This window comes from Zonotrichia albicollis, chromosome 24 (genome assembly GCF_047830755.1).
Source record: "Zonotrichia albicollis isolate bZonAlb1 chromosome 24, bZonAlb1.hap1, whole genome shotgun sequence".
NCBI classification, from domain to species: Eukaryota; Metazoa; Chordata; class Aves; order Passeriformes; family Passerellidae; genus Zonotrichia; species Zonotrichia albicollis.
In genome coordinates this window covers 256,331-267,868 of record NC_133842.1, presented here as the reverse complement: position 1 = coordinate 267,868, position 11,538 = coordinate 256,331, and the positions used below count along the sequence as shown (strand labels likewise).

Below are 11,538 nucleotides of genomic sequence, written 5' to 3'. Positions count from 1 at the left end.
AACCAATCCCCGCCCTTTCCTCCGTCTCCTAGCAACGCGGCGCGGCCGTTGCGCGTCACTTCCGGCGGGTTCCAAGATGGCGGCGGCGGGGCCCGGCTCGGTACCGGAGGCCCCGGGCGGCTCCGGGGCGGCCCCGGGCGGGCCCCGAGCGGCCCCGGAGGGAACCGGGACGGGAACCGGACCCGGAACCGGCACCGGCAGCGGCCGCGGAGCGCCCGGGGCGGCGGGAACGGGCCGGGATGCCGAGGTGGCCGTGGAGATCGGGGAGACGTACCTGTGCCGGCGGGCGGACGGGAGCTGGCGTGAGTGATACTGGGAGGGTTGTACTGGTTATACTGGGAGTGGGTTACTGGTTATACTGGGAATGTTATACTGGTTGTACTGGGAATGTGTTACTGGGTCTACTGGGAATGTTATACTGGTTATACTGGGAGGGTTGTACTGGTTATACTGGGAATGGGTTACTGGTTATACTGGGAATGTTATACTGGTTATACTGGGAATGGGTTACTGGTTATACTGGGAAGGTTATACTGGTTATACTGGGAATGGGTTACTGGTTATACTGGGAATGGGTTACCGGTTATACTGGGAATGGGTTACTGGTTATACTGGGAATGTTATACTGGTTATACTGGGAATGGGTTACTGGTTATACTGGGAGGGTTATACTGGTTATACTGGGAGTGTTATACTGGTTATACTGGGAATGGATTACTGGTTATACTGGGAACGTTATACTGGGTATACTGGGCAAACTGGGAGTGGGGGGGAAATGGGGAACTGGTCCCAGTCCATTCCCAGTTTGATACTGGTCCCAGTTTGTCCCAGTCCATTCCCAGTTTGTTCCATTCCCTTCCCAGTATAAACCAGTTAATCCCAGTTAAGCCCAGTTTGTTGCAGACTCGGCTGAGGTGATCCAGCCCCATTCCCAGTATAAACCAGTATAAACCAGTATAAACCAGTACAAACCAGTCCATCCCAGTATAAACCAATCAATCCCAGTTTGTTCCAGCTCCATTCCCAGTCCATCCCAGTCCCCCTTTAACCCCTCCCAGTCCGTCCCAGTATAAACCAGTCAATCCCAGTTTGTCCCAGCCCCATTCCCAGTGCCCCCCGGCCCCTCCCAGTACAAACCAGTCCAAACCAGTGACTCCCAGTTTGTTGCAGACTCGGCCGAGGTGATCCAGCCCCATTCCCAGTTTGTCCCAGTCCATTCCCAGTTTGTCCCAGTCCATCCCAGTCAATCCCAGTTTGTCCCAGCCCCATTCCCAGTGCCCCCCGGCCCCTCCCAGTACAAACCAGTCCAAACCAGTCCAAACCAGTGACTCCCAGTTCGTTGCAGACTCGGCCGAGGTGATCCAGCCCCATTCCCAGTTTGTCCCAGTCCATCCCCAGTCCATCCCAGTATAAACCAGTGACTCCCAGTTTGTCCCAGCCCCATTCCCAGTGCCCCCCGGCCCCTCCCAGTACAAACCAGTCCAAACCAGTCCAAACCAGTGACTCCCAGTTTGTTGCAGACTCGGCCGAGGTGATCCAGTCCCATTCCCAGTTTGTCCCAGTCCATTCCCAGTCCGTCCCAGTATAAACCAGTCAATCCCAGTTTGTCCCAGTCCATCCCAGTCAATCCCAGTTTGTCCCAGCCCCATTCCCAGTGCGCCCCGGTCCCTCCCAGTACAAACCAGTACAAACCAGTGACTCCCAGTTCGTTGCAGACTCGGCCGAGGTGATCCAGTCCCGCCTGAACGAGCAGGAGGCGCGCGAGGAGTTCTACGTGCACTACGTGGGCTGTGAGTGAACTGGGCAAACTGGGACAAACTGGGAGGGACTGGGACGGACTGGGAGGGACTGGGAGGGACTGGGACAAACTGGGATGGACTGGGATGGACTGGGAGGGACTGGGATGGACTGGGAGGGACTGGGAGGTGTTAAACAGGGACTGGGACAAACTGGGACAGACTGGGACAAACTGGGAGGGACTGGGAGGGCACTGGGACAAACTGGGACAAACTGGGAGGGACTGGGACAAACTGGGATGGACTGGGACAAACTGGGAGGGCACTGGGACAAACTGGGATGGACTGGGAGGGCACTGGGACAAACTGGGAGGGACTGGAATCAACTGGGAGGGACTGGGAATGGACTGGGAGCACTGGGATGGGATTTGGGACAGACTGGGATGGACTGGGAGGGCACTGGGACAAACTGGGACAAACTGGGACAAACTGGGAGGGACTGAGAGGGACTGGGAGCATTGGAAATGGACTGGGAGGGACTGGGACAAACTGGGATGGACTGGGACAAACTGGGATGAACTGGGAGGGCACTGGGACAAACTGGGAGGCGATTGGGACAGACTGGGATGGACTGGGATAAACTGGGAGGGCACTGGGACAAACTGGGAGGGCACTGGGACAAACTGGGAGGGCACTGGGATGAACTGGGACAAACTGGGATGAACTGGGAGGGCACTGGGACAAACTGGGAGGGACTGGGACAAACTGGGAGGGGACTGGGACAAACTGGGAGGGACTGGGATGAACTGGGGTAAACTGGGAGGGCACTGGGAGGGACTGGGACAAACTGGGATGAACTGGGAGGGCACTGGGACAAACTGGGAGGGACTGGGACCAACTGGGATGGACTGGGACAAACTGGGATGGACTGGGATAAACTGGGAGGGACTGGGAGGACACTGGGACAAACTGGGAGGCGATTGGGACAAACTGGGATGGTTCCCAGTGCTCCCAGTTCAAACCAGTGCTCCCAGTTAACTCCATACTGGGAGGATTGGGACACACTGGGGATGGATTGGGATGCTCCCAGTGCTCCCAGTTCGTCCCAGCTGATCCCAGTCTGTCCCAGTTAACCGGCGCCTGGACGAGTGGGTGCGCCTGGGGATGGGTTGGGATGCTCCCAGTGCTCCCAGTTCATCCCAGTTAATCCCAGTTCATCCCAGTTAACCGGTGCCTGGACGAGTGGGTGCGCCTGGGGATGGATTGGGGTGCGTTTTGGTGTCCCAGTGCTCCCAGTTAATCCCAGTACATTGCACACTGGGATGAATGGGGATGGATTGGGATGGATTGGGGTGGGTTTGGGTGTCCCAGTGCTCCCAGTTCTCCCAGTTCACACCAGTTCATCCCAGTTAACCGTCGCCTGGATGAGTGGGTGCGCCTGGGGATGGGTTGGGATGCATTGGGATGAATGGGGATGGGTTTGGGTGTCCCAGTTCATCCCAGTTAATCCCAGTTCACCCCAGTTAACCGTTGCCTGGACGAGTGGGTGCGCCGCGAGCGCCTTGGGATGGGTTTGGGTATCCCAGTGCTCCCAGTAACTCCCAGTTCACACCAGTACATTGCACACCATGGGGATTTGAAGGCACTGGGATGGATAGGGATGGATTGGGATGGATTGGGTGTCCCAGTTCATCCCAGTTAATCCCAGTCTGTCCCAGTTAACCGTCGCCTGGACGAGTGGGTGCGCCGCGAGCGCCTGGGGATGGGTTGGATGCTCCCAGTGCTCCCAGTAACTCCCAGTTCATTGCACACTGGGATGAATGGGGATGGATAGGGATGCATTGGGGCATCCCAGTTTGTCCCAGTTCTCCCAGTTAATCCCAGTTTGTCCCAGTTAACCGTCGCCTGGACGAGTGGGTGCGCCGCGAGCGCCTGGGGATGGTTCCCAGTAACTCCCAGTTCATTGCACACTGGGATGAATGGGGATGGGTTGGGATGAATGGGGATGCATTGGGGTGTCCCAGTTTGTCCCAGTTAATCCCAGTTCGTCCCAGTTAACCGTCGCCTGGATGAGTGGGTGCGCCGCGAGCGCCTGGGGATGCATTGGGATGCATTGGGATGGGTTGGGTTTCATTGGGATGAATGGGGATGGGTTGGGGTGGATTGGGATGGGTTTGGGTGTCCCAGTTCATCCCAGTTAATCCCAGTTTGTCCCAGTTAACCGTCGCCTGGACGAGTGGGTGCGCCGCGAGCGCCTGGGGATGGGTTTGGGTGTCCCAGTTCATCCCAGTTCACACCAGTAACTCCCAGTACATTGCAGACTGTGGGGATTCAAAGGCACCGGGATGAATGGGGATGGGTTGGGATGCATTGGGGTGTCCCAGTGCTCCCAGTTCACACCAGTTCATCCCAGTTAACCGTCGCCTGGACGAGTGGGTGCGCCGCGAGCGCCTGGGGATGGTTCCCAGTAACTCCCAGTTCATTGCACACCATGGGGATTCAAAGGCACTGGGATGAATGGGGATGGGTTGGGGTGGGTTGGGGTGGGTTTGGGTGTCCCAGTTCATCCCAGTTAATCCCAGTTTGTCCCAGTTAACCGTCGCCTGGACGAGTGGGTGCGCCGCGAGCGCCTGGGGATGGGTTGGGATGCATTGGGATGCATTGGGATGAATGGGATGGGTTTGGGTGTCCCAGTGCTCCCAGTTCATCCCAGTTAATCCCAGTTCATCCCAGTTAACCGTCGCCTGGACGAGTGGGTGCGCCGCGAGCGCCTGGGGATGGTTCCCAGTAACTCCCAGTTCATTGCACACCATGGGGATTCAAAGGCACTAGGATGAATGGGAATGGATAGGGATGGATAGGGCTGCATTTGGGTGTCCCAGTGCTCCCAGTGCTCCCAGTTCACACCAGTTTGTCCCAGTTAACCGTCGCCTGGACGAGTGGGTGCGCCGCGAGCGCCTGGCGCTCTCCAAGAGCCTCAAGGAGGCCGCCCAGAAGAGCTCGGAGCCGTTCCTGGCCGAGCTGGCCGAGCCCGAGCGCAAAATCACCCGCAACCAGAAACGCAAGCACGACGAGATCAACCACGTGCAGAAGGTCTGGGGCAAGCTGGGGCAAACTGGGGTATACTGGGAGGGACTGGGAGGGACTGGGATGGAGTTAGAGCGAGTTAAAGGGGACTGGGATGGAGTTTGGGGTTACTGGGATGGACTGGGAGGGACTGGGATGGCATTAGGGCAGACTGGGATGGACTGGGAGGGAGTTAAAGGGGACTGGGAGGGACTGGGATGGACTGGGAATGGACTGGGAGGGACTGGGATGGACTGGGATGGGGTTTGTGTGTACTGGGATATACTGGGAGGGACTGGGATGGGATTAGGGCAGACTGGGATGGACTGGGAGGGACTGGGATGGAGTTAAATGGGACTGGGAGGGACTGGGATGGAGTTAGGGGTTACTGGGATATACTGGGATGGACTGGGAGGGACTGGGATGGGATTAGAGCTGACTGGGAGGCACTGGGAGGCACTGGGAGCAAGTTAAAGGGCACTGGGATATACTGGGAGGGACTGGGATGGGATTAGAGGGTACTGGGATGGACTGGGAGCAACTGGGAGCAACTGGGGGGGACTGGGATGGACTGAGAATGAACTGGGTTATACTGGGAGGGACTGGGAGGGAGTTAAAGGGGACTGGGAGGGACTGGGTTGGAGTTAGGGGTTACTGGGACAAACTGGGAGGGACTGGGAGGGACTGGGATGGGATTAGGGCAGACTGGGAGGGACTGGGATATACTGGGAGGGAGTTAAAGGGGACTGGGATGGAATGGGAGGGACTGGGAGGGACTGGGATGGGGTTAGGGGGTACTGGGATATACTGGGAGGGACTGGGATGGCATTAGGGCAGACTGGGATATACTGGGAGGGACTGGGAGCGAGTTAAAGGGGACTGAGATGGACTGGGAGGGACTGGGATGGACTGGGATGGGGTTAGGGGGTACTGGGAGGGACTGGGAGGGACTGGGAATGAACTGTGTTATACTGGGAGGGACTGGGATGGGATTAGAGCAGACTGGGATATACTGGGAGGGACTGGGAGCGAGTTCAAGGGGACTGGGAATGGACTGGGAGGGACTTGGGGGGACTGGGATTGAACTGGGATGGACTGGGTTATACTGGGATGGACTGGGATGGACTGGGAGCGAGTTAAAGGGGACTGGGATGGACTGGGAGGGACTGGGATGGAGTTAGGGGTTACTGGGAGGGACTGGGATGGACTGGGATGGGATTAGAGGGTACTGGGATGGACTGGGATGTACTGGGAGGAACTGGGATGGGATTAGAGGGTACTGGGATGTACTGGGAGGAACTGGGATGGAGTTAGGGGTTACTGGGATGGACTGGGAGGGACTGGGATGGACTGGGATGGGGTTAGGGGGTACTGGGAGGAACTGGGATCACACATCAAGCACTGGTCCCTACTGGTTTCTACTGGTTCTTACTGGTTTGTATTGGCTGTTACTGGTCCGTACTGGTCCATACTGGTTTATAGTGATCCATACCGGTCCATACTGGTCCGTAGTGGTCTATACTGGTCCATACTGGTTTATACTGGTCCGTACTGGTCCATACTGGTCCGTACTGGTTTTGCAGACCTACGCCGAGATGGACCCGACCACGGCGGCGCTGGAGAAGGAGCACGAGGCCGTGAGTGGGGGAATTTTGGGATTTTTATGAGGTTTTAAATGAGGTTTAAATGGGAATTTTGAAGATTTTTATGGGATTTTAAATGGCCATTTTTTGTCCATTTTTTGTCCATTTTTTGACCATTTTTTGTCCATTTTTTGGCCATTTTTTTGTCCATTTTTTGTCCATTTTTAGACCATTTTTTGTCCATTTTTGGGCCATTTTTTGTCCATTTTTGGGTCCTTTTTCAGCCACTTTTTGGCCATTTTTGGGTCATTTTTTTGACCATTTTTTACGGGATTTTTGGGTCATTTTTTGTCCTTTTTTTTGTGGGATTTTTGGGTCATTTTTTGGCCATTTTTGAGTCCTTTTTCGGCCATTTTTGGGCCATTTTTAGTCGAGTTTTTGTCAATTTTTGGGTCATTTTTGGGCCATTTTTTGACCATTTCTTGTCCAGTTTTTGTCCATTTTAGGAACCTTTTTCGGTCATTTTTGGGCCATTTTTTGACCATTTTTTGCGGGATTTTTGGGTCATTTTTCGGCCATTTTTGGGCCATTTTTAACGGGATTTTTTTTGGATTTTTGGGAAATTTTGCATCCAGCTGTGCCCAGCTGTGCCACATTTGTCTGTCCCAGATCACCAAGGTGCAGTACGTGGACAAGATCCACATCGGGCACTTCGAGATCGACGCCTGGGCTGGTTTTGGCCATTTTTTGGCCATTTTTTGTCCATTTTTTGACTATTTTTAGACCAGTTTTTTGTCCATTTTTAGGCCATTTTTTGGTCACTTTTGGGTCATTTTTTTGTCCATTTTTTGTCCATTTTTGGGTCATTTTTTGTCCATTTTTACACCATTTTTTGGCCACTTTTGGGCCAGTTTTTGTCTGTTTTTAGTCCATTTTATGTCCAATTTTGGGCCATTTTTGGGTCCTTTTTCGGTCATTTTTGGGTCATTTTTTGTCCATATTTGGGTCATTTTTTGGCCATTTCTGGGCCATTTTTTGACCATTTTTTGCGGGATTTTTGGGTCATTTTTTGGTCATTTTGGGGTCATTTTTAACGGGATTTTTTTGGGATTTTCACGGGGATTTTTGGGAATTTTGTCACCCAGCTGTGCCACATTTGTCTGCCCCAGATCACCAAGGTGCAGTACGTGGACAAGATCCACATCGGGCACTACGAGATCGACGCCTGGGCTGGTTTTGACCATTTTTTGACCATTTTTTTGTCCATTTTTGGTCGAGTTTTTAGGCCATTTTTTGGCCACTTTTGGGCCATTTTTGTGCCATTTTTTGTCCATTTTTAGGCCATTTTTTGACCATTCTTAGGCCATTTTTGGGTCATTTATTGTCCATTTTTTGTCCATTTTTGGGTCCATTTTTTATCCATTTTTTGACCATTTCTTGTCCATTTTTTGTCCATTTTTGGGCCATTTTTTGGGTCATTTTTGGTCCATTTTTAGGCCATTTTTTGACCATTCTTAGGCCATTTTTAGGCCATTTTTTTGACCATTTTTTGGCCATTTTAGGGCCATTTTTGGGCCATTTTTAGTGGGATTTTCGCGGGATTTTCGCGGGGATTTTGACAATTTCGGCACCCAGGTGTGCCCAGCTGTGCCCGCTGTGTTTCAGATCACCAAGGTGAAGTACGTGGACAAGATCCACATCGGGCACTTCGAGATCGACGCCTGGGCTGGTTTTGGCCATTTTTGGGTCATTTTTTGTCCGTTTTTTGTCCATTTCTGGGCCATTTTTTGTCCATTTTTAGGCCATTTTTTGTCCATTTTTAGGCCATTTTTTGACCATTCTTAGGCCATTTTTGGGTCATTTATTGTCCATTTTTTGTCCATTTTTGGGTCCATTTTTTATCCATTTTTTGACCATTTCTTGTCCATTTTTTGTCTATTTTTTGTCCATTTTTGGGTCTTTTTTAGGTAATTTTTTGTCCATTTTTTGTCCATTTTTTGACCATTTCTGGGCCATTTTTTGGCCATTTTTGGGCCATTTCTGGGCCATTTTTAGGCCATTTTTTGACTATTCTTAGGTCATTTTTGGGCCATTTTTAACGGGATTTTTTTTGGATTTTTGGGAAATTTTGCATCCAGCTGTGCCCAGCTGTGCCACATTTGCCTGTTTCAGATCACCAAGGTGAAGTACGTGGACAAGATCCACACCTGGGGAAATTTCCAGAATTCTGGGCTGGTTTTGGCCATTTTTGGGTCATTTTTAATGGGATTTTTTTGGGGTTTTTTTTGGATTTTTGTGGATTTTGGTGCCCAGCTGTGCCCCCTGTGCCCACCTTTGTTTCAGATCACCAAGGTGAAGTACGTGGACAAGATCCACATCGGGCACTTTGAGATCGACGCCTGGTATTTCTCGCCGTTCCCCGAGGATTACGGGAAGCAGCCCAAGCTCTGGATCTGCGAGTTTTGCCTCAAATACATGAAATTCGAGAGGAGCTACCGCCTGCACCTGGTACCGGGCACAGCTGGCACAGCTGGCACAGCTGGGGGAAAAATTGGGGGAAAACTGGGGGAAAATCGGTGAAATTTGGGAGAAAATTGGGGAAAATTTGGGGGAAAATTGGTGAAAATTTGGGATAAAATTTGGGATAAAATGGGTGAAAATTGGGAAAAAATCGGTGAAAATTTGGGGGAAAATTGGGGGGAAATTGGGGGAAAATCGGTGAAAATTGGAGGAAAAATTGGTGAAAATTGGAGGAAAAATTGGTGAAAATTGGGGGAAAAATTGGTGAAAGTTGGGGGGAAAATGGGTGAAAATTGGGGGAAAATCAGTGAAAATTGGGGATTTAGGGGCACCCAGGCACAGCTGGGGGCACCTGGGGGGAAAAAAATAGGGAAAAATTGGGAGAAAATCACTGAAAATGGGTAAAAATTGGGGGAAAAACAGTGAATTTTGGGGGTTTAGGGGCACATGGGCACAGCTGGGGGGAAAATGGGGAAAAAATGGGGGAAAATCAGTGAAAATTGGGAAAAAATCGGTGAAAATTTGGGGGAAAATTGGGGTGAAAATTGGGAGAAAATCGGTGAAAATTGGGGGAAAATTGGGGGGAAATTGGGAGAAAATTGGGGGAAAATTGGTGAAAATTTGGGGGAAAATGGGTGAAAATTGGGAGAAATTTGGTGAAAATTGGGAGAAAAATTGGTGAAAATTGGGGGGAAAATGGGGGGAAATTAGTGAAATTTGGGAGAAAATCAGTGAAAATTGGGGGGAAAATGGGTGAAAATTGGGGGTTTAGGGACACCTGGGCACAGCTGGGGGGAAAATGGGGAAAAATTGGGGGAAAATTGGTTAAAATTGGGAGAAATTTGGGGGAAGATTGGGGGAAAATTGGTGAAAATTGGGGGGAAAATGGGTGAAAATTGGGAGAAAAATTGGTGAAAATTGGGGGAAAAATTGGTGAAAATTGGGATAAAATGGGTAAAAATTTGGGAGAAAATTGGTGAAAATTTGGGAGAAAATCAGTGAAAATTGGGGGGAAAATCGATGAAAATTGGGATAAAATCGGTGAAAATTGGGGGAAAAATGGGAGAAAATTGGGGAAAATTGGGGGGAAAATGGGTGAAATTTGGGGGAAAAATTGGGAGAAAATCGGTGAAATTTGGGGAAAATCGGTGAAAATTTGGGGGAAAATTGGGGGGAAAATTGGTGAAAGTTGGGGGAAAATGGGTGAAAATTGGGAGAAAAATTGGTGAAAATTGGGGGAAAATTGGGGGAAAATCGGGGAAAATTGGGAGAAAAATTGGTGAAAATTTGGGAGAAAATTGGGGGGATATTAGTGAAATTTGGGAGAAAATTGGTGAAAATTGGGGGAAAAATGGGGGAAAATTTGGGGAAAAATCGGTGAAAATTGGGGATTTAGGGACACCCGGGCACAGCTGGGCACAGCTGTCCCAGTGCCCAGTCACATTTTGTGTCCCTTTTGGGGTTATTTTGTCCATTTTTGGGTGAATTTTTGGGGTCTTTTTTTTGGGGTTTTTTTTTTTTTTGGTTTTTTGTTTGGTTTTTTGGGTTTTTTTTTTTTTTTTTGTTTTATGGGTTTATTTTGGTTTTTTTGGGGTTTTTTTTGTGGTTTTTTTTTGTTTTTTTTGGGGGGTTTTTTGTTTCTTTTTTCATGTTTATTTGATTTTTTTTTTGTTTTGTTTTGTTTTTGGGGTTTTGGTTTTTTTTTTTTTGGGGGGTGGTTGGGTTTCTTTGGGGTTTTTTTTGTTTGGTTTTTTGGGGTCTTTTTTTGGGGTTTTTTTGGGGGGTTTTTTTGGTTTGTTTTTTGTTTTTTTGTTCGTTTTTTTGGGTTTTTATTTTGTTTTTTTGTGTTTTATTTTTGGTTTTTTTGGGGGTTTTTTTGCTGACCTGCCCCTCTGGCAGGGGCAGTGCCCGTTCACATTTTCTGTCCATTTTTGGGGTTATTTTCTCCATTTTTGGGTGAATTTTTTTGGTTTTTTTTTTGTTTTTTTTGGCATCTTTTTATGGATCTGGGTTTGTTTTTGGTTTTTTGAATTTTATTTTATTTTTTTTTGTATTTTTTGTCTCTGCAGGGTCAGTGCCAGTGGCGGCAGCCGCCGGGCCGGGAGATTTTTGGGCCATTTTTTGACCATTTCTTGTCCATTTTTTGTCCAGTTTTTGTCCATTTTTTTGGCGATTTTTTGACCATTTTTTTGGATCTGGGTTTTTTTTGATTTTTGGGGTTTTTTTGGGTTTTATTTTATTTTTTTTTATTTTTTTGCTCACATTTCTCTCTGTCAGGGGCAGTGCCAGTGGCAGTGCCCATTCACATTTTGTGTCCATTTTTGGGGTTATTTTGTCCATTTTTTGGGTGAATTTTTGGGGCATTTTTTTGGTTTTTTGAGGGGTTTTTTGGGGATTTATTTTGGGTTTTTTTGGGTATTTTGCTCACCTGTCTGTGTCTCACCTGTGTCACTGTCCCAGTGCCCATTCACACTTTGTGTCCGTTTCTGGGTGAATTTTTTTTTGTTGTTTGTTTGTTTGTTTGTTTTGTGTGTGTTTTTTTTTTTTTGTCTTTTCTGGGTTTCTTTTGTGGGTTTTTTTTTTGATTTTTTTGGGGTTTTTGGTTTTTTTTGTGTTTGTGTTTTTTTTGGGGT

General features: G+C 49.3%; 1 protein-coding gene across 1 annotated transcript in view; it reads left to right on the top strand.

Moving 5' to 3' along the window:
* The first annotated feature begins 23 nt into the window (after nt 1-23).
* LOC141731682 (histone acetyltransferase KAT8-like) overlaps nt 24-11,538 on the top strand; it is a 30,195-nt gene continuing 18,680 nt past the window's right edge. The window contains exons 1-5 of the mRNA XM_074558119.1: nt 24-302; nt 1,716-1,790; nt 4,657-4,829; nt 6,386-6,439; nt 8,729-8,893. Coding sequence (XP_074414220.1) covers nt 77-302; nt 1,716-1,790; nt 4,657-4,829; nt 6,386-6,439; nt 8,729-8,893 — 693 coding nt within the window. The 5' untranslated portion in view covers nt 24-76. The remainder of the gene's footprint in view (nt 303-1,715; nt 1,791-4,656; nt 4,830-6,385; nt 6,440-8,728; nt 8,894-11,538) is intronic.